The sequence below is a fragment of the Rhinoderma darwinii genome, chromosome 11 (genome assembly GCF_050947455.1).
Source record: "Rhinoderma darwinii isolate aRhiDar2 chromosome 11, aRhiDar2.hap1, whole genome shotgun sequence".
In the NCBI taxonomy this organism is placed as follows: domain Eukaryota; kingdom Metazoa; phylum Chordata; class Amphibia; order Anura; family Rhinodermatidae; genus Rhinoderma; species Rhinoderma darwinii.
In genome coordinates this window covers 78,322,530-78,349,750 of record NC_134697.1, presented here as the reverse complement: position 1 = coordinate 78,349,750, position 27,221 = coordinate 78,322,530, and the positions used below count along the sequence as shown (strand labels likewise).

General features: G+C 41.5%; 1 protein-coding gene across 16 annotated transcripts in view; it reads left to right on the top strand.

The window, feature by feature from the left end:
• The window catches only part of KCNMA1 (potassium calcium-activated channel subfamily M alpha 1), a 437,859-nt gene that overhangs the window by 286,282 nt on the left and 124,356 nt on the right, over nt 1-27,221 (top strand). For 10 of the 16 annotated variants that reach the window (XM_075841780.1, XM_075841792.1, XM_075841785.1 and 7 more), the window contains exons 10-17: nt 581-691; nt 4,015-4,120; nt 6,124-6,206; nt 6,377-6,446; nt 9,630-9,785; nt 21,452-21,561; nt 21,764-21,832; nt 26,895-26,906. In XM_075841780.1, coding sequence (XP_075697895.1) covers nt 581-691; nt 4,015-4,120; nt 6,124-6,206; nt 6,377-6,446; nt 9,630-9,785; nt 21,452-21,561; nt 21,764-21,832; nt 26,895-26,906 — 717 coding nt within the window. The remainder of the gene's footprint in view (nt 1-580; nt 692-4,014; nt 4,121-6,123; nt 6,207-6,376; nt 6,447-9,629; nt 9,786-21,451; nt 21,562-21,763; nt 21,833-26,894; nt 26,907-27,221) is intronic. The other 6 variants (XM_075841793.1, XM_075841786.1, XM_075841791.1 and 3 more) reach the window with 1 other exon arrangement.

The window sequence follows — 27,221 nt, the reverse complement described above, 5'->3', positions numbered from 1 at the left end:
GGAGCTAGCTGAGTCTGGCCAGGTTACGATAGGCTCTCCCACTCCTAAGCCTGCCAGCCTGAATGGTGGAAGCAGGAGTCAGTCTCAGGGATGTATTCTCAGGTGCTGACTGATTAGTTCTGGGAGTTAACCCCGCAGTGCCTGGCAGATCCTTTACAGTTGTCTTTTGGTTGTTACAGAGGGCTATTTAACTTGAATGCATTGATTTTGCTTTTATTTTTAAATTAAATATTATAATGTTGTATTTGTATAATGGTTTAGAAGTACACATCTAATATTTAAAGTTTAGTTACAGTTTGTTTTACGCCTTAAAACATGCATGTTAATAAAATGTTGATTGCACTGCACACATGAAGGGCACAATTGAACATGCACTATGTAAAGTCTATATTTTTACTGTATGTATAATTTCTCGATGCAAATGATGGACTAAGTCCTAATAGAATAATGGATTCTTATGCATAACTTATGTCCCTTGATTTTTTACAAGATATCTATCCACCGAGAGATGCTCCATGGGTTCCCAACTTTACTAGAATTTCTCAAGATTCCCTTACTCACTGATACTTTTTTATTCCAGGCATATTGTGGTCTGTGGTCACATCACTTTAGAAAGTGTTTCCAACTTCTTAAAAGACTTCCTCCACAAAGATCGAGATGATGTGAATGTGGAGATCGTATTTCTGCACAAGTGGGTAACCTCTTAAAACCACCTACTAGTTGTTTGCCCTATAGACCATGCCTGATTCCCACCACGTCGTGAGTTTTAAATGGAAAACTCAAAACAAAGTTTTAGCTGTTCTTTGACATCTGCTGCTATTTTGTTCACAATTATCTTCTTTCAGTCAGTTATAATTAAAAAAAAGTCGGGAAGGTCAAAAATCTGCTTCCTACTCAGTCCTCTTAAGGCCCCATGCACACGACCCTAACAATCGTCCATAATTGCGGACCGTAATTACAGTCCGCAATTATGGCCCCTTTCACTTCTATTGTCCACGAACACCTTCCCATGTATTTACGGGAAGGTGTCCATGTTGTAGAAACCTTCCGCTAAAGGTAGGACATGTCCTATCTTTTGCTCTTTACAGACCATGCTCCCATACTTTCTAATGGGAGCACAGCCCGCAAATGCGGATGAATGTCCGTGGCCGGCCGTGCCACGTAATTACAGACCATTAGACGTGTGCATGGGGCCTTAGACGGTAATACCAAGCTTTGTAGGAGTCTTGAATATTGCAATACTAATTTGTTGCCAAAAAGAAAACCTCAATGCGACTCATCTATATCTAAACATGCATTTGAGACTTTTAAAAATAGGTGGGGAATTCGATAAAATAATAAACAATCAGGTACTCGCCACTGAAATAACTCCCCTCCCTCGCTCTAGTGCAGCGGCCCCATTCCCCACCATTTTTCTCCCAGAAGCTCATGCCCCAAAATGACCACGTGCCTCAAGCGGTTAAGTGCCGTAGATGGCAGCATCACCACTGAGGTCAGTGATTGGCTGCAGTGGCACTTGACTGATGAACAGCATGTAACCACTGCATGAACTTCCAGGATCGGTGCGGCAGTAACGGGTACACTGTGCTGGACTGTGGGGGGGGGGCATTTTAGGGGTGAGTACCTGATAATTTTATTATTTTATAGCAGTCCCTATCCTAGTAAAAAGGGGTAAAGGTCCTGTATAACCCCTTTAATAGAGTAGAGAAGCTGCAGCAATCTTCATAGCAATCTTGTTTGCTTTTGCATTGCAGTTACAGTAGATTTGTACCTGCCCATTTATTTTACTTTGTAAGTGCTGACTAATTTATATACATATTGATATATTTATATATTTCACATATTAATTTAAGACAACTATGGTAACTAAAGCCGGTAACTTCTTACCAGTAATACTATACACTGTTGAAAGTGGACTTGGTTTGCTTTGTTAAATCCTCCATGGTCATTATCTTGTAGACCCAAACATGTCAAACAACATTTAAATATTACTACCTTCTGTCAAATATTTCAGTGTCATTGATGTTTTTGCCATGTGATAATTCACATATTGATAAATAACCTTGAAGCGATATTCCCCACTTAGACATTCATGGCATATCCACAAGATATTCCATAAATGTCTGATAGATGTGGGACCCACACCTATCCCCCGACCCCGTCCCACATCCAGGTGAAGAATGAATGGGAAGGTGGCCTGGATTACAAAAAGAGCCAAGCTTGCTGTGCTATGCCGTTTATGTAAAAATCCTATAGAAATGAATAAGAGTTATGGAAAGAGCTGAGTTTGCTGTTACTATGCTGTTTCCGTTACTTCCATTCAGTTCTATCGGAGTTATGGTAATAGCGTAGCACAGTGAGCTTGGCTGTTTTCGTAATTCTGCCCACCTCATCATTCACATTCATTATCCGCTTGGAAGCGGCAGCTAGTGGCCACCTCACTAGACGGGATGGAGTTGTGAGACTTCGTTCTGCAGATGGGTTCAGATTCTATTGGTGGGACCCACATCCTGTGGATACACTCCTTAATATTGAAATTGTAACAGCAAGAAAGGCAAGCTGTAAGTTTATGCAAATCGAGGAAGTAGCAGGTGTCGCTAAGATGTGCAAATGATCAAATTTTCACACACCTAGCTCAAATCTGTGGCATGTGAGAGGACATAAAGGCAAAATTTAAAGTAAAGTTTTTTAGCCACATGAAACCTCAAAAATCAGATCGAGTGGTGTGGGATGATTATGCGATGCCTCCTGTTTGTCGACGTGTCAGTTATTGCCACATGTCGCAAACTGAGAGGGACAAAATTCTTGAACTGAGAGACCTTGGTTTATTACTCCGGTAGATCGCTACGCGCCTAGACCAAGATGTCAGCACTGATCAGTGCTGCGTGTCTCGGAGGTTGGGAGAACAACAACGAATGGCAATGAAACCAAGAGGTGCGTGGAGGCGAACCCCTGCACGGATGGATCTTCTGATTGGAGGAATGCCGCGTAGCGATCCATTCTGTACTTCAAGTGAAACTAGACATTGCAACACAAGCCTAGGGCGGCAACCAGTGTCGACACAAACTATCAGAAGGCAGGTGTAGGACATTTGCCTATGAGCCAGACGTCCAGCTACAAGTGTTCTATTGAACACACGCCACCGTTATCAAAGGCTATCATGCTTCACAGCAAGATGGCAATGGAGGCTGGAATGGAGGTCTATCCTCTTCAGCGATGAGTCCCGCTTTTGTCTCAAACACAATGATAGCCAGAGACTGGTCTGGAGACCACATGGGCAAAGTTAGAAAGAGACCTTCACAAGGGAACGTCACACAGGTCCTATTCCTGGGATTATGGTGTGCGGTAGCATACTGTATGGTAGCCGGACCCCTGTAATCTTAATTTCAGGTACACTAACAGCTCGACGTTACATTGATTTGGTCACGGAACAAGTGGTACGACAATTTCTCTAAAGTGTCCCAGAAGGATAATGCATGTTGCCTCATGCAGCCGAGGACAGACTTGTGTGCCGGCATCTCAGAGTAGGGAGACACCGGCAAGAGCTCAGAGGTCTGCAGTCGCAGCCATTGGCAGGTAAGTAATGCCGACAGTCTGCGACCGCGGCCATTACACATAACATTCCTCAGACAACCATTAATAACCTCATTGATAGCATGCCTTGGCGTGTAAGTGTGTGTATTTCTGCGCGTGTCGCTCATACTCGATGCTGAATAAATCAAGATGTTTGGAATTTTTGTTTCCATTCTTTTTATAATTTGCATATAATTAGCATGTCTATCGATCCTGTGATTTCCACAATTCCAAAACTTTTTCTTCTTGGTGTTGCAATTTCAATGTTGAGGAATGTATGTCATAAATGTCTGATGGGAATACCCCTTCTATTAATAATATCTGGACAATTTTGACATACTGTATATACTGTATGATTTATAAAACCTGAAAAGAAGGACTCATAAAATGTATAGAACTATTTTCCATTAAATCATGATTTTTATGTTTTTGTTTTTACAGCATATCCCCCAACTTAGAGCTAGAAGCTCTCTTTAAGAGGCACTTTACTCAGGTAGAATTTTACCAGGGATCCGTTCTGAACCCACATGATCTTGCTAGAGTTAAGGTAAAATAAAATGTATATTCTAAAACTGTGCAAAAGAGAATATGTTTCACTATTATAAATAATGTCTTGTCTCAATTCTGGGGAAAAAAAACTTGGAATTTATTATATCCGAGCAATATTGTAGTAAAAGGAAATTTGTAAAGGCGATACTCTAACAGCATTTTATACTGTGTTAATAACAATCAATTATTTTGTTATATCTTGACATATTAATATTCCTACTTTTTATTCATACGTCTGATTCAGTGGTTTATTAAATAAATTGTGTCCGGAACCAGGGCCGGCCTTAGGTTGGATGGCGCCCTGTGCAGGACTCTCTCTTGCCGCCCCTACACAAACCAAAAATTAACCACATATATAGACACGCACATACTGGAACACATATACTGTAAATACATAAAGACAGATATTTAGACATACAGGCAAATATACATACACACATTCTAGAATATATACATACAGGTAAATATATAGACAAACACATATACACACACACACACACACACACACACACACACACACACACACACACACACACACACCAGCAGATAAATACACAGTGAGGAACATATACAAATGCATAAAAGCACAGATATCTTCGTTTAATCTGTTCTACTTTAATATTGAACACACACTTTAACAAAGAGACAAACATATGCAGACACATATACACATACACACACGCACACACACACACACACACACACACACACACACACACACACACACACACACACCGATACTATAACATATACAGAGACACATACTGTATACACACAGAGACACATACTGTATACACACACATATACACACAGAGACATACAGACACACATAGATACTCACCATCTCTCCTTGCTGACAGGGTCACAAGTTTCTTGCCGGACGGGCTGTGGGCGGAGCTTCAACCTCTTCTCTTGCTGCTTGGCTCTTATTTACTCCATGTGTGTGTAACTAAGAATAGAGCACAGAGTAGAGGCAGAGCCCAGTGGCACCACTTACATGCTGGGAGGGTGCACTCGCACAGGTCGCACACCCCTAAGGCCGGACCTGTCCTGAACCACTCTCTACCTTACCACCTCTTATTAAAAGGGGGTTCCCCTCTATTAAAAATGCCATAATGGCCTGATAGGTGTGAGCCACCCTCTGGGACCCTCAATAATCAGGAAAATGGTCACACGACCCCTGTTCACGATTTTGTAAAGCTGTGGGCTCCACAGAATTTAATTGACAGGTGGCCACTTTTGTATGCAGCCTTCTTCTTAAACGTTTATGGGTGTTACAGAAAGTGCTGAACACTTATAAATGGTCTTATAAATAAATAGCTGGGGAAAACAAAAGGAGAGAAAGATAAAGCAGTATTGTTGGTTAACATTTTAGAAGCACCTGTACTTTCCTCACAAAGAATAGAAAGATTGCATTTATCACAAGATTTTCATGTTGCAATATCTCTTATATTTCCAATCTATACAGCACACAAGAAAATTGAGACAGCTCACTGCGAACACTAATGCCACCTAAGCCACTAAATATAAATAAATATGCATTACTCCTAACTTACAAATTGATCAAATTGTGTGAGCCCACCTGCCATGACAAGGAGACCTCTATGAGATGGGAACCTACGCTGCACATTCACCCAGAACTGGGACTAAACCTACATATTCTTGGGGATGGTAGGAACCAGCATGAAACTAATTAAAATCACCCAGGGCAGAATGGGGGGAGAGCAAGATGAAAAAATGGAGGCAGTCACTAACCCCACATATATTTCCAATCTCTTAAAGTGATTTGTATCTCTTTCCAACCCAATCCAATCCAACTCAAATCTGTGCCAGATCATCCTATTTGGCTAGCTTTTAGGATTGTTCAAGTGGCAATTTTTTGTATTCGGCAGATTTTTTAATATATTTTTTCTATTTGACAAAAGTTCAGTGCATAGAGTGTTTATATAGTTCAGATGTAATCTGCATCGTTTAACCATTTTTAATGTTTGCTTTTGTCAGATTGAGTCTGCAGATGCCTGCCTAATCCTTGCAAACAAGTACTGTGCTGATCCTGATGCAGAGGATGCATCAAACATAATGAGGTACTATGACATATAATAGGCAAGGAATTAAATTACTAGGGAATTTTATAGCAGAATATATATATATATATATATATATATATATATACACACAGGAATGTGCTTACAATGATTGCCATAGTAGAGAAAGACAGAGTAACTTTTTTCTTTCCTCATGCTTTGTATTTCAGAGTCATATCTATCAAAAACTATCATCCAAAGATTCGGATTATCACTCAGATGCTGCAATATCATAACAAGGTGGGATTTTAAATGTCATATTTAAATTATTTGAGTTATTAAGCTAGGGCTACATGGTGACTTTCAGTATATAAAAAACAAGGTCGCAGGCCGTTATATGATCCTCACCAAAAATGAAACAGTAAATAGTAGGGTCTATAGATTTTCGGCTGGGGCTATATGGAGACTTTTTTTTATAGTGCGACCTTTGCAATTTTTACTTTTAAGTGAAAGCTGCAGTTTACAGAAGTACATTGTGGTGCAAGTACCTAAAACTATTCCTCTGGACAGCAGCTGTAGCTTGATAAATTTGTTAAAATTGGAAAGGTCATGCCCTTGATCAATCTTTTATTTGTTGATTAATCTGTACGTTTTTTAGATACACAGAAATGCTCCTCAAAATCATACATAGAGCATTTTTACCCCCTCTACATGGCTATAGAATGGTATTATATACAACTTGTCAATGTTTCAAATGTGAAACATCAGAAGCATCCATTGCATGTGGGACTGTCCACATATACAAACATTCTAGACTCATGCCTTTGTTACCCAACATTTAGTACCCAACGCACCCTTAACCTGTACATGGGCTATATAGACTAAGGTTTTCCCTAAAGACATCTTAGAAAACTATGATATCCCTAGGAAAAATCTTAGAATATTACACTTTGCCGCAAAGCTGTATTACAAGTCTGGAAACTACTGCTACCATCCTTCCTCAAAACTGTTCTTCATTAAATTCTCATTCCTCACGAAGAAGCACTGGGTCGAAGCTGCGCCACATACGGAACAAAGGGTGAAGCTTTTCCTTACCATCTGGGGCCGATTTATTGCTCTGCTTCCTCTGGCATTTAGATCTAAATGACATACTTGTTTCTCCACTACCGCGTGGTATCAAGAAAGAATTTCATTAGGTACTCACCCTATCCCTCTTAACCCCTTAATACAGAAGGTATTTTAATAATGACCAAGCAACTTTTTACATTTTTCCATCGTCGCATTCAAAGAGCTATAACTTTTTTGTGTTGCCGTCAACATAGCTTTATAAGGACTTGTTTTTTTGCGGGACCAGTTGTATTTTTTAATAGCACCAGTTATAATTTATTGTTTAACTTTTATTAACATTTTTGGGGAATAATGGAAAAATGGCCATTCTTTTTTGCATCTTAAACGTACGCCATATTTTAAGAGCCAGAACTTTTGTCTTTTTCTTCTGACATATCAGGGCTTTGTTTTGTGGGACGACTTTTAGTTTTTATTCGTACCATTTTGAAGTACATACGACTTTTTGATCGGTTCTGGCATTGTTTTTCTTTTGTGTTTTTTTTTACAGCGCTCACTACGCAGGATCAATGTAATCGTTTTATAGTTGGGGTCGTTACAAACGCAGCAATACCAAATATGTGTAACTTTTTTAATTTTTTTTGCTTTTTCATAATAAAGCATCTTGTAATGGGAAAAAAGAGGAAGCCCCCTCCCACTAAAACTACTTAGATGCGGCGGTCGCTATTGACCGCCGCATCTAAGGGTTTAAACGGGCAGGATCAATACTGATTTTGGTAGCGGAGAGCAGGGAGCTTTTACTCCTCCCGGCGGTGCTGTTATATTCTGATGCAGTGCCGTAAAAAGGCTACTTAATCAGAATAAAGTCCATTGGTGACCGACGTAAAATACACCTATGGGTGGTCACTAATGGGTTAAAAAATGTTTTCTCTGTTTCTTTTGTGATCGCTTAATAGGGCTCACGCGTCACCAATATTCTTACTACATATATTTATTTCCCATATGAACCACATTCCTTCCACCGCTGATAGTAAGCCTTTCCTAAGTACCTTTGATAGGATTTAACATGAAAGGATATAAATAGAAGGGTGTTGTTAAATTTTTATTTATTCCTCAATGAAACTGCTAAGCACTTTCTAGGGTTGAATGATATACTTGTATTCAGATATATTTTCTTGTGAATCCATAATTTGTGTTGTTAATTATAACCCAATCTATAGTTCTGTATATTTACTCTATAAACCTTCTTGCAATATTTGGACCACTTGAAGTCCAGTATCACACACAGAGTTTTTATGCAGTTTTTTGGCTCAGTTTTTTGAGCCAAAGCCAGAAGTGGATCCAAAGGTAAGGAAAGGTATAAAAGAAAAGACTCCATGCATCTCCTTTCTTTTGTGACCACTCCTGCGTTTTGATAAAAAAAAAAAAAAAATTGCATTAAAACTTTGAGTGTGATCTTGTGTGACAAAATAGCTGAATGAAAAAAATTGGAAAGTTGCACTAGTTTAACACGAGCGTAATGCAAAAACATCTCTGCACCCGTCTTAGGGCTGCAAATCCTCACCCATCTGCGGGTCTGATGACCTGAATTAATAGTATCATAGATTCCTATGATGCCTTTAGCTCTGGTCACTAGACCAGTGGTCATGCCGGAATTTGCAGCCATAATATGGGCGCAGAAATGTGCATGTCTGAAACTGGCTACTTTCACATGGGCATATTTTGCATATTCTGTATCAGTATTTGTAAGCCAAAACCAGGAGTGGGTCCAAAACACAGAAGAGGTACAAATCTTTCCAATGTACTCTTTTCTGTTTATGTACCACTCTTTTGGCTTACAAATATTGATGCAAAATACTGACAAAATACGCCCATGTGAAAGTGGATAAAGCTGGATTCACACGAGCATGTTCGTACATGCTCGTGTGAATCCAGCCTAAATGTAGATCAGAAAAAAATCCTCTTTGTGTGAGAAAACTTTTTGAAAGAGAGCTATAACTATTCAAATATCAAGGGGTGTTCCAATCAATACGACCCCTGTCGATATGCCCAATTAGGGCATATGGACATCATAGTGGAGGCCCCCTGCTTGGGACCTCCTCTATTTGCCAGAAAAGGGAGCAGCTCTGGCTGACACGGCGCGTCTATGCATTGCATGGGAGGCCATTCATGTGAATGGCCGCCATGTAATACTAAATTTCGACCACTGCAGAGAAAATATGTGGCTGGCCGAGGCTTACCCTGGCAATAACAGCTGATAACCAGAGGTGAGAGAAGCCGGCTTTTTTTTTTAAGAAGGTTTGTTTTCATGACTAAAACTGCCCACATGAAGTTATGACCCATACAAAGGTAGGGAGGACCTGTATCCTCATTTTATTTTTGCATTCTTATCTAACTATTGCATTATTGTTTCCCCAGGCTCATCTGTTAAACATCCCTAGCTGGAATTGGAAAGAAGGAGATGATGCCATATGTCTGGCTGAGCTGAAGCTGGGTTTCATAGCTCAGAGTTGCTTAGCACAGGGTCTGTCCACCATGCTTGCAAACCTTTTCTCTATGCGTTCTTTTATAAAGGTAAGGGTTCATAACTGTTCTCCCATTAGTGTACAAAAATAAATTTTCATTATTCATTATATTGTGCACTAAGGAAAATGTGTTACACCCCAATTAGCCCCTTACAATCACAGTAAAATTAGAGAAACGCTCCTGAAAATTGTACTTTTTTTTACTGTAGATTTTGAATTTGTTTCAAGTAAATATAGTTGGTACATAACTCAGGTTCCTTAAGTATATTTTAACCCCTTAGTTTTAGAAAAAAAAATTACAAGTTTGTTTTCCAGTGGTCATAACTTTTTTTCTTTTTTCTTTAATTCAGCTGTATGAAACCCTGTGTTTTAGGGGACGAGTTGTAGTTTTTATAGGAACCATTTTGGGGTACATAATGTATTGAACAACTCTTATATGTTTTTTACTGGGAAATTGAAAAAAAAAAAGCAATTCCATAATAGATTGTTTTTGGAGTTATTTTTAAGGCGTTCACCATGCCGTATAAATAATGTGATAACTTTATTGTACAGGTCAGTACGATCGATTATGGACATACGAAATTATGATTTATATAATAAATACTTCTTATACAAAATGATTTTCTTATGTAAAACCACTTAGGTGCCACAGTCAGCATTGACCGCGACATCTGAGGGGTTAAAGATCTGGGTCGTGGACAAAAATAAAAAGACTCCCAATGTATGACAATCGGAGAGCAAATATGCTTCCTGTTACCTTTTCCCCTGGCGTCGACTGACATCTATAGTGACAGGAGAAGGGAGAGGGATAACCAGATCCTTCTCATCCGCACCATACACACTGTGAAGACATCCCTTGCTGAACCCCCTTCCTGTTGTTCAAACAGTCGGAAGTGAGAGATGAAAGTATAATATTTGCAGCTACCACTTCCACCTGCTCTAGATCAGGCTAGAACGTGGCTAGAGCCGCAATCCTGGACTTGTTTTAAAGCCTAATTTCATTAAAACAAGACCTAGTCAGAAAAGTCTTTAGAGTAGTGACTCCTTCTACTGTTACACATCTAACCTGTTGGTCCTCTCCCTACATCCTGAGCACAGCTACAAGGTTAAATAGTACACCCCTCCTAATAACAGAAAGAAGGAAGACATTGCCTAACCCTTCCCTTTTCAGAATTTAAGAAGAAGAGCCCGATGTTGAATCTGGGATAAAGGAATTGTTCTATTAGGGCCTCATTTATTATAGAGCAGCTTTAGTTTTTTAGACTGCTTTGGAAAAAGGAAGGCTGCAATGTGATTAGTTGCTATAGACAACAAGGCCAGTTTTAATCTTAGCCACTTTTGAGAAATGAGGCCCATAGTTAAAATGTAGGACAAAATGCTTTTTGAGAACACACACCAATTTATGTTAACACATTAGTAAATAGAATCATATTATTAATCACATTAGCACGCACAAATCTGTGTATTTATAGTTCTATTCACACTACAACTGCAGTGTACGCTCGGCCTATGCATCACATAAATGTCTCATGGCCATACAGTTGTCAATGTTGCCCACTGCGCAGTTTACAGATTTTTGTGTGCGATGCCTTTGTATTTAACAACTAACTATGCTCATGTGAATCTACAATCAGGCCGGGTTCACCCATTTTGTATTTGTTATGGAATTTTGCTTGCGTATTTCCACACGAAACTCCACAACAAAATACAATACAATGCGCAGTAAGTAAACCCTATTCACTTACAAAATACAACTATCATGGTAACTGAGCTTGAAGGGAAAATACTGAAGGGTGTGCATATCCCATCCAGACTATTAAGCTGCTAATCGCAAAACAATAAAACACAATTTAACCGCACCTCGTGACTAGGACCTTGAGTCGAATCAACACACAGCGGCCACCTAGCGGATGAGACACGGCTGCAAGCCGCGCTGCCATGTGGTTATACTGCAAATTGGCGCCGTTTTCAAAACTGATCTGCATTAAAACACATCACGGCCATGACGGATACGTGTGGCCTTACCCTTAGGAGTAAAATGGTGGGAAGTTTGAAGTGGCCCCATCATTCCCTCTTTATCCAGCACAGGATTCTCAGATGGTCCTTGGATGCTCAGCTGATGCTGTTCAGGTAATGCTTAGGTGATCTTTCTGGGCTCATTACTGGGGCATAAAAATCTGCAATTAATGCAGACGTCTTGAGTGCTATTAATGGAGAAAAACGCTAAAAGAAAGTCGCGCACACTTTGAGAAAGTTTAGAATCTTGAATCAGAGTGTAATTCAAAATCCAAGTATACGACATCTTGGCAAGGCAGTCAGGCCGGATTTAATTAGAACCAGGCGCATGGTCCGAGACCAATATCACACCTATATCTGAATCCAGTACAGCTGGTAACATACGCTCAGAAAGGATCAAATAGTCCAGTGATAAGTTTGATGCCTACCAGAGAAAAAAGTGTAATCTCTCAAGTTCGCATGTAAGCATTTCCAAACGTCCCTGAGGTGCAGAGAGGATAAAGATAATTTCAGCTTCTGCAGCAGTTTTACGGGGAGAGGTGGGACATAGGGACTTTCTTTGCAAAGTAAAAATTTTGCTATGCTTCTGTGGTGCATTGAATCCCCTTACATTGAAATAACTAATTTGAGGGGAATCCATTACAGATAGTCAGTGAAATCGTATAACATTGTTGCGGTCTGGTCTCGACACTCACCACCAACACTAAAACAAATAGTAGTGAGCTTAGGCATTCAACTAAAGAATGTGGGCTCCTAAAACGAAGAGCCTCACTAACAGGAAATACACTTAACATTGACATCGACCAGAGAACTGGTTGATATCCTAATCAAGTAATGAGGGGGAAGGGGTATAAATTAGATATGGTTAGGGCGCCACTGGCTCATGGCCACCATCCATGTTCTTGAAGAAGTTAAAGTAAACTAAGGATAATTGGACAATAAGTGACATAAGTGAATGGCAAACTAGGACTGCTCAGTGTCCAAACATCTGAGGTCTGCCTAGAAAAAAGTAATTGAAGCAAACAATCTTAAAATACAATATGAAAAATATACATCATTGGAAAATAAACCTATCAAGCAAGACTTACATATGGACACCATCTCGCAAGGGACCAAGACCCTCAATCTATGACATTACTAAGACAAAAGAGATATCAAATAACAGCAGCTACAGAATCAGGTGTTCAGAGGGTCAGAAGAGGACTTCCTGGTTTTAGGAGATTTGCCACTGGACCGGAGTGGCCATTGTGATGAAGAAGGGAAGTCAGGCACGGAATGTCACGGGTGATCTGGAGCCATGACGGAATGTCCAAAGGAGCAATGTCCAAGTTGGTCCAGAGAGCTTTGAGATCGTTGGGGTGTCTGACCGTGACTGTAAAGCCATCCTTAGTGACAGACAGGACAAATGGGTATAACCATCTGAATGGAGTTCGATTGTTGCAAAGAAAATCTGTCAAAGGCTTCAGAACCCTCCTTTTAGCAAGTGTGATTGGCGCAATGTCTTGGTAAAGTTGTTGTTTTGTGTTTTCAAAAAGCACCTCCCAGACTCTCTAGCCTTCTGTAATATCTCAGCAGTGTCCACGAAACTCAATAGGTCACAGATGACATCCCTTGGCGGATCGGACACCTTTGGTTTTGGTCGAATGGCTCTGTGTATTCTCTAGAGGACCACCTGGTCCGATCTGGTTTGGCCTAGGAGCGAAGCATAAATTTGATGAGCTACAGAAGGGGCTTTTGTTGCAACTGATTCGGGCAAGCCTCTTATCCTGATGTGTTTTCACCTGCTCCTATTTTCCTGGTCCTCTATCAAGTATTATTTAGGTGAACCACCTGAGCGGTGAGGTTGGATTGCATCACTGCAGTGTGTTGAACATGACTCAACGCGATGACCAATATGTTTGGTGTCACCTTTTATATCTGCAAATTCTCTCAAAACTGGTGACAAAGCTTTACGCAAACTTTGGTCAGAAAAGAGCATGATATATTATTGGATGAGCTCATAACATCTGTCATCAGCAGAATCCTCATGTGTATCCTGATCTCTCAAAGTCACCAGTGCCATTTTGGAGCAGCTTGGAGGGGGTATCACCTCCCTTTTATGTAAGTATTCATCATGCTCAGATTGGTGTTTCTTCTGTTTAGGAGTGTCAGATATGTATTTTTGGGAGCCCTTTTTTTTTTATTTACCTATGATGAATAATCAAAAAGCCCATGTGCTGGAGAACACGGATGAGCGGTACATGAACTAAGAACGAATGTCCATCATGAAATAGTATTAGGCAAATTCAGGGTTAAGAGCGTCCAGAGCAAAATAACTCATATAGGCTAGATACAATGGCACCTGCGGCCGTTTAAATAGTAGGTGGTAGCACACTATAATAGCCCTGTCCCTTTTGGAGGTATTTTTGAGGAGTGGCTCACATGCAGCCAACTAAGAAGGCCGCTACTGTGGCCCACATTTTGCGGAGGCCCTGTAGATGTAGAAGTTTGGGTAGGTACTGAGAGGTATTAGGAAGTCTTATTGTAAGTGAGCAGAAGTGGAAATATCAAGGCTTACCTGTACTTCAGGTCAGTGTTGGTGGATATATCTCTATTTATAAGCCAGGGAGGCATGGTAGGCTGTAGAGAAGGCTCTAAGAGGAAGGTAACAGGCCAGATGGCGTTATTGCGATAAATGACCCAGTCAGGCTGTATATGTAGAGCAGGTCTCGCCCTCTCTGAGCACCTCTAGGAGCAGGCTGCAGACTCAGCCAGAAGATGAGGTCAGGGGAGGACACTTTATAAGCATAATTGCAGAAAAGGGGGGGTATGGTTTGTCAGTTAGTGGAGCTTCGTTCAGGTATTGGGACAAAGTGGCTAAAAGCAATTTATTTTAGTCTCTCCTGCTCTAAACATAAGGAGAATGACTAAAGGGAAGGAGCTGAAGAAGCTGACTGAGGTTTTCCAGCCTTCGGAGAGCTCAAACAGTCAGCAAAGCTCGCAACCTCCCATTTAAATGGTGACCTCTTTACCAATGCGCAGAACAGGCAGTGAGGAATCCTCGGGAGCGGGCAATCTACTTCTGCCCCAGCTCCGATCAAGGAGGATGCTTTGACTCGCAAGCTATCCTCACTTCGCAGGTCTTTACAGGAAGACCTTCAGCTTTTGCTGACTAATCTACAAGTGGATATACAGTGTATTGGCGACCGCGCTTTATTTGAAGATCAAGAATGCTTAATTTGAATCTTCTAGCTCGCATAACGATCTGATAGATAAGGTGAGCGGCCTTGATGATGAGTTAGAAGGACAAGCTCCTTAAACTGTAAGATTCTGAGTACCGGTGATGCCGGAATAATGTAAAGCTTATAGCTCATTCAGGCGAACGATTTCTATGTCCGAGTGCTGTCCAAGTGTAGAACGAACAGCACCCGGACTGAACACTGACACATTATAATGGACCAATTCTGTCCATGATGAAAAAATAGCAGTATGCTCTATCTTGATCCGTTTCTCAAGAATGGCCCATAGAAGTTAAAGAACTGCGTGAGAAACTGACGCCACACGAATGCCATCTGTTCCGATTTTCATGGATGGTTGTCTGGAGACACTTGAGAAGTGTAACCGGGAAGTAGAGGCTTAGCAGTGTGGTCCTGAATATAAGATATTGTTAGAAGCCAAAAATATGCATGAAAAAAATCTCCCAAGGCTCTCCATGCTATAGGCAAATGAAAGTGTTGTTTCTGCGGTCATGTGACCAACCTGGGTGTTTTCAGTTGGTTGGGACAATTTTGGACATTCTTAAAAAAAAAATTCACGGACATGAAAAACAGATGGAATACTGATGCCATTTCGGACTGAAAAAACTGACAAACTATAGGCAATTGGAGAAGAACTGTTGCAAACTGATGCAAAATCTTGAGTTTTTCACAGACTCAACTCAGACGAGATTTAACAATGCCCATCTGAATATGTCTTTAGAGGTAATTCTGAAGCAATAACGAATGAGCAACTGTGTACTAATGTGGCGGACATGGTTACTGCCCTTATGCCTGACTTTTCTGATATGAAAAAAGTATTGGACCGCCCACATAGTCTGCCAAAGCCCTGAGACGTTATAACCCGCGTTTAATTTTTAGCTTTCCATAAAGGAGCTTCCCTTAACTAAGCACATTTATCACCTATGCACAGGATAGGTGATAAGTGTAGGGATGTAGCCATCTTTATCTTGATTCTGATAACTTGCTGCAGCGCGATATCAAACAACAAAAGCCATTGAAAAGTCATAGAAAAAGTCAAAATGAGGGATCTAGCCACTGTTTATTTAATGTGCTTTAAAAGTCAATGTAAAGACTGATACATGTGTATGATTTCTGGGGGCCCCCCCACTGGATCCCCCAATGATTACCAGAACACGGGTCCCAACCCTTGTAGCTCCTAACTGCATGATCGGAGAGAGTGGATTTAAAATGGAGACTCGGTCGCGCATGTGCACTGCCGCTTCATTCAATGCCTATGGGCCGACGGAGACGGAGCTGTTTCAGTTCGCCCTATAGATATGGAATGGAGCATTCAATTTTTTTTATTTTGAGACTGGATGGTCACTTTAACTCATTAAAATCTTCTTAAGCTCCAAGTCCAGATGGTATGCCAAATGAGTTTTATAAGGCATTTCGTGACTTGGTAACTGGGCCTATTACCACTCTGTTTAATGCTGTGGGAGGTAAGGCTCATTCCTCATAGAAATGCTGGCTGCCACCATTGTAGTATTGCCATTACTGGGTAAGCCGCCAATATCTCCAGTCAATTTCAGGCCGATTTCTCTATTAAATAGTAATTTGAAGATATTTGCTAAAATTTTAGCTACTAGACTTGACCCAATCTTATCTACTTTGATAGAGGCAGATCAGGTTGGGGTTGTCAAGAACAGGCAAACCACGGATGACATCACAATTAATTTGCTTCATGTATCCCACATGTTTTGTTTGCCTTTGATATTTTTATCTCTTGATGCAGAAAAGGCCTTTGACAGGGTCCATTGTCGATTTCTGTCAAAGTTCCTAACTAAATTTGGTTGTGTAGGTTGGATGCATAAGACCTTTATGTCTATGTACACACTTATCATCATAGTACCACTAGCATCTCTAGTTAGGCAAGATAATGCCTAACTTTATATGCTATAAAGAGTCTGCATATATGGAAATTTTGACCATCAAATTGCCCTATATGCAGATAATGTGATCTTGGTGGTAACTTCCCCCGTCACTTCTCTTACTAATGGGAAAGCTGCACTAGAAGCTTTAGGCAAAATGTCCTACTATAAGGCAAATGCCAAGAAGTCATTGAGGAGGCAGCCAGCCCAACTGGTACCTTTTGGCTGGGTAAATGGATTTATAACCTATTTAGATATTAATTTGAGATCATACCCTGGTAATATCGCCACGTCTGTAAAAGTTTGGAATTACAATATGACATTAATTAATCCGCAAGGTGAACGCCGTAAAAAAAATTAAATGCCAGAATCGCTGTTTTTTGGTCTCCTACAAAAAATGGAATAAAAAGTGATCAAAAAGTCACATGCACCCCAAGAAGGTACCAATAAAAGCTGCAGCCTGCCCTGAAAAAGTAAGCCCTCACATCGTTTATTCAACAGAAAAAGAAAAAGTTGTTGCTCTCAGAATATGGCGACACAAAACAAATGCTATTTTTAACAATTACTTTTTTCCTTGCAAAAGTAGTAAAACATAAAAAAAACAATATAAATTTGATATCGCCGAAATTGTATTAACCCACATAATAAAGTTAACTTGTCGTTTATTCTGCATGGTGAATGCTGTAAAAACAAAAATGGAGAAATCACAGTTTTTTCCCATACCACCCCACAATTAATTTTTTTACCGTTTCCCAGAGTTGTGAAAAACGACAACTTGTCCTGCAAAAAACAAGCCATACGGCTAATAAAATGGAAAAATTAAAAAGGGATGGCTTTTTGGAAGGTAGGGAGAAAAAAGCAAAAATAAAATCCGAAAAATGGCTGCAGAGGGAAGGGGGTTAACTCATCCCTTATAGGGTGGTATTGGGGGTTTCCTTCCAGGAAATTCTTGCCCACAACTAAGGCTTTGTTCACATCTGAGCTAGGGTCCCGTTCCGACGTTCCATATGAGCTTTCCGTCGGAGCGGGACCCTGACTGACACAAACGGAAACCAAAGGTTTCCATCACCATTGATTTTACTGGTGAAGGATCCGGTGCCAATGGTTTCTGTTTGTCTCAGTTGTGCAAGGGTTCCATCGTTTTGACGGAATCAATAGTGTAGTTGACTACACTATTGATTCCGTCAAAACGATGGAACCCCTGCACAACTGAGACAAACGGAAACCATTGCCACCGGATCCGTCACCATTGAAATCAATGGTGATGGAAACGGAAACTTCTGTTAAAGATTACAGTATTTATCAGTGTTGGCTAATTGACTGATAACGTACCCTTCTAGTCCCAAACCTTGATTTATCTTCTTGGTTTACGTTGGTTGAGCTTAACCAGTTGAGGACAGCCCACTGTATATATACGGCGCCGGTTTAAGCTTGCTGCCCAAGCTACTGTGCAGTGTCAGTTACAGTGGAAAAGTTTAGTGTAAAAAAAAAATAAAAAAAATATTAAAGTCTCCCAAAGGTCTTTTCTTACCTTTTGACAGGCCATAATAATAATAATAATAAAAAAAAATAATGGACGTAACGCTAGCACTGACCCAATTAAGATAAAATAGACATGTAATATATCGAAATTGATGGTAGACAATGATAATCACAAATAAAAAGTCTATTTTAGGGTAACACAATATTACCGGGAAAAAATTATTAAAATGTAAAAAAAAGTATATTTTTGCCATTTTTTATTTTCAAACTATAAGGCTAAAAAAAGCAAAAAGTTCTGTATAAAAATAAAAAGCAAAGAAACCTGCAGTGATCACGTCACTAGCCCAACAAATAAATAAGTTATAGCAGTTTAACTAATGCGTGCTAAGAATAGCTAAACAGTTCCTAGTCCTGAACCAGTTAATATAACTGATATGTTGAAAAGACTGGCCTCTATTCATTTCTATAATTGCCGCAAAAATATGGTGTCTCAGAATCATTTTTACAAGTACTTGCAAATCCAACACTTTTTATACAATCTAAGGCCTCATTTACACGAGCGTGTGCGTTTTGCGAACGCCAAAAAACGCAGCGTTTGGCGTGCGCAAAAGGCACTTGACAGCTCCATGTGTCATCAGTGTATGATGCGCAGCTGCGTGATTTTCGCGCAGCCGCCATCATAGAGATGAGGCTAGTCGACGTCAGTCACTGTCCAGGGTGCTGAAAGAGTTAACTGATCGGCAGTAACTCTTTCAGCACCCTCGACAGTGAATTCCGATCACCATATCGAGTAACCTGTTTAAAAAAAAAGAGGTTCGTACTTACCGAGAACTTCCCGGCCGTTGTCTTGGTGACGCGCCTCTCTTGAGATCTGGCCCCACCTCCCTGGATGACGGCGCAGTCCATGTGACCGCTGCAGCCTGTGCTTGGCTTGTGATTGGCTGCAGCAGTCACTTGGACTGAATTGTCATCCCGGGAGGTCAGACTGGAGGAAGAACCCGGGAGTTATCGGTAAGTCAGAACTTTTTTTTTTTTTACACGTTCACGTATATTGGGATCGGAAGTCACTGTCCAGGGTGCTGAACCAGTTTAACTCTTTCAGCACCCTGGACAGTGACTGTCTCCTGCCGGGTTCGGTCAAAACGAGTTCGGCCGAACCCGGTGAAGTTCGGTTCGCTCATCTCTAAGATACTCCGTTCGGATGTTTGTAAACAGAAAAGCACGTGGTGCTTTTCTGTTTACATTCAGTTTGACAGCTCTTGCGCGAATCACGCAGTTCGCACGGAAGTGCTTCCGTGCGACCTTCGTGGTTTTCACGCACCCATTGACTTCAATGGGTGCGTGATACGCGAAAAACGCAGAATTTTAGAACATGTCGTGAGTTTTTTCAGCGCACTCACGCTGAGCAAAACTCACGGACTGTCTGCATGCCCCCATAGACTTGTATAGGTCCGTGCGACCCGCGTGAAAAGCACGCGAGTCGCACGGACGTATATCACGTTCGTGTAAATGAGGCCTAATCCTCAGCATGTGTTATCTGGTTCTCGCTCCCCATCCTCATTTAAGATATTTTTGGATACATATCGAACAAACCTAAAAGTGTTAGAGTGTGTTCACATCACCGTCGGAGTTCTATTGATATATTCTGTCAGACCTTTCCGTCGCAGAAACCCATCAACGGAAAGGCAAACGGAAACCATAGCTCTTGTTTGCATCACCATTGATTTCAATGGTAATGCTTAGGCTGCTAATGGTTTCTGTTTGTCTCCGTTCCATAAGGTTTCCGTTAATTTGACAGAATCAATAGCGCAGTCGACTGCGCTATTGATTCCGTCAAAACAAATGCACCTCACTTTATTCTAACCCTCACTTTATTCTTTTCACCTCACTTTATTCTAACCCTTTTATGTTATATCCTACTGTCATAGATTGTATCTTATAGTGGTTTCCTCACCTGCCATTTGTTTAGGTTAACTGTTTTACTTTATGTTGGTATTGTATACTAAAACATATGAAATTATTACTTGTCCTTCTATATTGTTTATCCTGCTTTGTATTTGTGACTCAGGACATGTAAATTATGGTTAAAGTGGAGCTAAATGTTCGTCAAACTTCTGACATGTCATAGTGACATGTCAGAAGTTTGGATTGGTGGGGGTCCGAGCACTGAGACCCCCACCAATCGCTAGAACGAAGCAGCTGAAACCCTCGTGTGAGCACTCAGCTACTTCGTTTCTGTTCGGCTTTTTCCGGAAATAAACGTATCTGTGTACGGACTCAATAGAAAGTCTATGAGCCCGTACTCCGATACATTGATTTCCATAAAAAGACACAAAGGAGCTGAGCGCTCCCACAAGGGTTTCAGCTGCTTCGTTCTAGCGATTCGTGGGGGTCTCAGTGCTCGGACCCCCACCAATCCAAACTTCTGACATGTCACTATGACATGTCAAAAGTTTGCCGAACGTTTAGCTACACTTTAATATAATGTATATTTCTCATGTCTTTAATAAAAAATTAATTGAAACACAATTGCGGGAAATGTCTTACGGACAAATGCACCTCACTTTATTCTAGTAGGCCTAATGCACACGACCCAGGTATTTTCTCCCAGGCTTTCCACAATTTTACGGATAGCACACAGACCCATTTATTTATATGGTCCCATGCACACGACCGTTTTGTTTACGGATCCATGGGAGGGCCTCGAGTCCGGGCTTCAAAAATTTAGGACATGTCATTTTACTATCCGTATTTGCGCATCATGTGACCGAATCGGGGGGGGGGGGGGGATGGGACGCTAGCCCTGACCCAATTAAGATAAAATAGACATGTAATATATCGAAATTCATGGTAGACAATGATGATCCCAATTTAGTTTTTTTTTTAAACATCGGTAAATACAGATGATGCATGGAGGCAATACGGAAGGTTTTTGCAGACAAATGGACCGCAGCGGATCCGTCGTTTTGCGGACAGCAAAATCACCACAGTCGTGTGAATTAGGCCTTAGTGTAGTGAATTGTGGGTATTATTTTTTTTACCTGAAAGTATTTTTTATATGTCTTATTGACTTATTTTATGTTTTACAGATTGAAGAGGACACGTGGCAAAAGTACTACCTGGAAGGAGTGTCGAACGAGATGTACACAGAATATCTATCCAATGCCTTTGTAGGGCTCTCCTTCCCTGTGGTTTGTGAGTAAGTACGAACACGATCTGTCTCATAGGAGAAAACTGACGTTACATAAACTGGGAAGTGAAGCTCCCAGAAAAAGTATGTGAAGAAAATGCTGGAAATAATGCAGGGACAATGACAGACAGGCATATCGAGGTAATGATTAACATCTGTCAACTTTTCAGTATTTTTCCAAAACTCTCTGCTATCTTCTTGGACATTACAGGTTGTGCTTTGTGAAATTGAAGTTGCTGATGATTGCCATCGAATACAAATCGGAAAAAGGAGAGAGCAGGTAAATCAGTTCTTGGAGTTCTACTTTTACTTTCTGAAAAACTGAACTTTCTGCATTTTTCCGTTTTTTTTATTGTAAATGGATGTACACAATATAGATTCTGTCTACAGTGTAATATTGTAATGCTGCAATAGAGTTCTTATTTTTAAGAAACACTGAAAAGTCTGATATAAATGTATTTTTGATGATGTAACTTAGGAACATTGTCATTTCCTTTACTTATTGTTCCAATTTCTGTGCCATACCTGTCCACAGGTTACATGTGGTAATGCAGCTCAGCCCCATGCACTTCAATGGAGCTGCACTGCAATACCTGACACAACCCATGGACACGTGTGGCGCTGTATCTGAAAAAAAGCAGCTATGTTCAATTAGATGATGGTGCAATATGTAAACCACTGCATAAAGGGAATTAAGACTCATTACGATTATTGACGTCTGATTTTGTCCAAGGTATATAACGATGCACATTAGAGTCAAAATGTATATATATTTCTATACATATAAATGTATGTTTTTCCTTAAAGCATTATATTCGACATTATTGTACTATACAGGCAGTAGAGACAGTAAAAAAAAGTAACACAATGAGTTAGAAAGATTGAGTATTTTTATCAAAACGGGTACAATGGAAAATGGGATTGTCCAAAGCATCTAATCAGATTCATGTAGTCCTTTTTTTTCTACAGTTTGCAAGCGAAAAAACTAAAATCGAACTTGTTGCAATGGACATGTTTTTTATTCTTGGCCCCTGAATATGAGGTTCTGCCATTAAGTTCTTATCGCTAGTAAAATACCACGATTTTCATCATGTGACATTACTAGTTGCATTAGAAGTCCTCAGCTAGCGTCACTACTTAACCATATTCACATAAAGCCAATCTACCAATTCTAATAATTGATTTGCTGTTTTGTTATAACTAACTCGTCCCCACCCTTATGTTTTGACCCTTTGTTAATTTCTTACCTCTATTTTATGTTTATTACTATTATTCATTTATTTGTCTGAACCTGACACAGCTGTTTTTTTCTGCTTTTTCAAAAACCATGTACTATACTCACATACCTCTCCACAGCTACTCCCCGAAAAAGTCAAATATATGTAAACCATTAATATGGTAAATCTAGGAAATTTAGCTAATAACTGTCTTTTTAAGAAGCAGTTGGATTTATCACTTTATTCTGGACTCTGAAGTAATTCCCAAAAATAAGTGAAAATATTTTTGAGATAAAAAAGACTATGTAGTCTTACTGAAGAAAGCAAAAAATTATACATTGCTAGGTCGTGAACAGAAATGACTTAAAAGCAAATGACCAATGTTGAAGACAGGGTTTCTGCTGCTTACATACAAAAAGCTATTTTTTTAAAGGGCATATAGATATCTATACATATATATATATATATATATATATATATATATATATATATATTTGCAATCACATTTTTCTTTATTCCTCCTTTGCATCTGAAAATCAAGCATCAAATAGTCGTCTTAAAAAAAATTCCTACCATTTTATGATAAAAGCTCCTATGCACACCTATGTATCTCCATGGTAACAGACTACAAATAAATCTTGTGTAGTCTGATCCTGCAGTCAAATTCCCTTTCATCTGTTTCCTACTTCTTGCTCATTTACCTTCAGTAAGACTTCAAGATCTGATTGTCCAGTGTTTGTCGTCTGTTGTTATGGTCATAAATAGCATACCTCCCAACTTTTGAATTCGGAAAAGAGGGACATTTTAAGCCACACCCCTAACCACGCCCAATATCCGGCATAAACACATCAAATCACGGCCAGATCCTTCTGCAAATAACATGCGCACATTCTCACTGCGGATCTCTAGACTGTCTGGATATCACAGATATTATGGATCCGGTTATATTGTCTTTATGTTACTTTTCCTATCTTGGGTATAACACTTGCTCATCACAGCGGCAGCAGCTGCAGGACAAACCAAAAGGCTGAGAACAATAAAAGTCAAGAAGGAGACCCTGTGGTGGATGACTTTTCAATTGACAGGTAGCAGAGGTACATGATGGGGATTTTTTTTTCCAGTTGTGTAACTCTGCTACCGGTCAATGGAAAAATCTTCCACCAGAGCCCCCCTGTAAATAGTGCCACACACAGCCCCCCTGTACATAGTTCCACACACAGCCCCCCTGTAGATCATGCCACACACAGCTCCCCAGTAGATAGCTCCAGATACAGCCCCCCTGTACATAGTGCCACACACAGCCCCCCTGTAAATAGTGCCACACACAGCCCCCCTGTACATAGCTCCACACACAGCCCCCCTTTTGTAGATAGCGCCACACACAGCCCCCTGTAGATAGTGCCACACACAGCCCCCTGTAGATAGCTCCACACTCAGCCTCCCTGTACATAGCGCCAGATACAGCCCCCCTGTACATAGTGCCACTCACAGCCCCCTGTAGATAGCGTCAGACACAGCCCCCCTGTAGATCGCTCCAGATACAGCCCCCCTGTAGATCGCTCCAGATACAGCCCCCCTGTAGATAGCTCCAGATACAGCCCCCCTGTAGATAGCTCCAGATACAGCCCCCCTGTAGATAGCTCCAGATACAGCCCCCCTGTAGATAGCTCCAGATACAGCCCCCTGTAGATAGTGCCACACACAGCCCCCCTGTACATAGTTCCACACACAGCCCCCCTGTAGATAGTGCCACACACAGCTCCCCTGTAGATAGCTCCAGATACAGCCCCCCTGTACATAGTGCCACACACAGCCCCCTGTAAATAGTGCCACACACAGCCCCCCTGTACATAGCTCCACACACAGCCCCCCTTTTGTAGATAGCGTCACACACAGCCCCCTGTAGATAGTGCCACACACAGCCCCCTGTAGATAGCTCCACACTCAGCCTCCCTGTACATAGCGCCAGATACAGCCCCCCTGTACATAGTGCCACACACAGCCCCCTGTAGATAGCGTCAGACACAGCCCCCCTGTAGATAGCTCCAGATACAGCCCCCCTGTAGATAGCTCCAGATACAGCCCCCCTGTAGATAGCTCCAGATACAGCCCCCCTGTAGATAGCTCCAGATACAGCCCCCCGTATATAGCTCCAGATACAGCCCCCCGTATATAGCTCCAGATACAGCCCCCTGTAGATAGTGCCACACACAGCCCCCCTGTACATAGTCCCACACACAGCCCCCCTGTAGATAGTGCCACACACAGCTTCCCTGTAGATAGCTCCAGATACAGCCCCCCTGTACATAGTGCCACACACAGCCCCCCTGTACATAGCTCCACACACAGCCCCCCTTTTGTAGATAGCGCCACACACAGCCCCCCTGTAGATAGTGCCACACACAGCCCCCTGTAGATAGCTCCGCACTCAGCCTCCCTGTACATAGCGCCAGATACAGCCCCCTGTACATAGTGCCACACACAGCCCCCTGTAGATAGCGTCAGACACAGCCCCCCTGTAGATTGCTCCAGATACAGCCCCCCTGTAGATAGCTCCAGATACAGCCCCCCTGTAGATAGCTCCAGATACAGCCCCCCCTGTAGATAGCTCCAGATACAGCCCCCCTGTAGATAGCTCCAGATACAGCCCCCTGTAGATAGCTCCAGACACAGCCCCCCTGTACATAGCGCCAGATACAGCCCCCTGTAGATAGCTCCACACACAGCCCCCTGTAGATCACCCCAGACACAGCCCCCTGTAGATAGCTCCAGACACAGCCCCCCTGTACATAGCGCCAGATACAGCCCCCTCTAGATAGCTCCACAAACAGCCCCCTGTAGATCACCCCAGAAACAGCCCCCTGTAGATCACCCCAGAAACAGCCCCCTGTAGATAGCTCCAGACACAGCCCCCCCTGTAGATAGCTCCACACACAGCCCCCTGTAGATAGCTCCACACACAGCCCCCCTGTAGATTGCTCCAGACACAGCCCCCCTGTAGATAGCTCCACACACAGCCCCCCGTAGATCGCTCCACACACAGCCCCCCTGTAGATAGCTCCACACACAGCCCCCCTGTAGATAGCCACACACACAGCCCCCCTGTACATAGCGCCAGATACAGCCCCCCTGTAGATTGCTCCAGACAGCCCTCCCTGTAGATAGCTCCACACACAACCCCCTGTAGATAGCTCGAGACACAGCCCCCCTGTACATAGCGCCAGATACAGCCCCCTATAGATAGCTCCACACACAGCTCCCTGTAGGTAGCGCAACACACAGCCCCTTATACTTTGTACGGAGAGTGGTAGAGGTAGCCGGCCCTACTGCTGCCACTCTCCGCTCTGCTTTCACTCACCGTCAGAGGAAGGCAGGAGTCTTGCAGCGGCGTTCTCACTGGTGTCTATGCCAGATCGGGGGTGGACCAGTCCAGTCACCTGACCGGTGAGGTCAGATGACAGGTCAGGTGACAGGACTGGTCCACTCCTGGGCCGGCATCGATCCCAGTGAGAACATTGCCGCAAGACTCCTGCCTTCTTCTGATCACTGCTGCAGTCAGCAGCGATCAACTGTTTTGATGCAGCGCCGAGTGGGACATTTTGCAGACCGGCCGGGACAGCGGTGAGAAACCGGGAGTGTCCCGCCGGAATCGGGACGGTTGGGAGGTATGTAAATAGGTTTGCATTGAAAATGAAGAAACAAAATAGTAGGACAATTTTAAAGAAAACTATTTTTAATAGTTGCTTAATTTTATATTCAGGAGACAATGGAGTAATTAAAAAAAAAAAAAGTGGTGAAGGTGGGCATACCCTTTAATGGTTTTATAGTATAGAGAATATGCAAGTGAATTTACGGGATAATGTAAGGTACATTTTCTTAAATTGTTAAACAAATACTTTATTAGCCCCATCTAGTAAATAAGGGGGACATGGTGGAAAGGTATGAACTAGTAGTTTCTGCACAAAGATTTTGTTTATAGAATTTGTGTCTATTTGAGTTGTTTGTTTTAATTAAGTTATTTTTTACTTTATATATTTTGATTGGGGGAGGGGGATGTCTTGGTGTCCATGAATTTCTTATCAATATATTTGATTGGAAATCTATATTTTTTCTTGTTGTTTGCAGAAGCAGAAAGCGGTATGGCTTTCAACATTAACTGTGCCTAACCCTCCTTCACCAAACTTCACCCTAACCTCTCCTCCTCACCTCTGGACTCATAATCAGGAGCTCCCTTCGAAGAAAACATACACAAAAACCCTGGCTGTCTCCTATTTTCTCATCTGTATACAAATACATACATGCATACATATGTACATATAGATATGCGCATATATACCAAACATATATATGACTACATATGTATATATATTTAGAATTTGGATATATATTTTTGTATACACCTATGGATGTGAGAGATGATACAATCAGTACTCCGTTCTTCTTGCAGGTTTT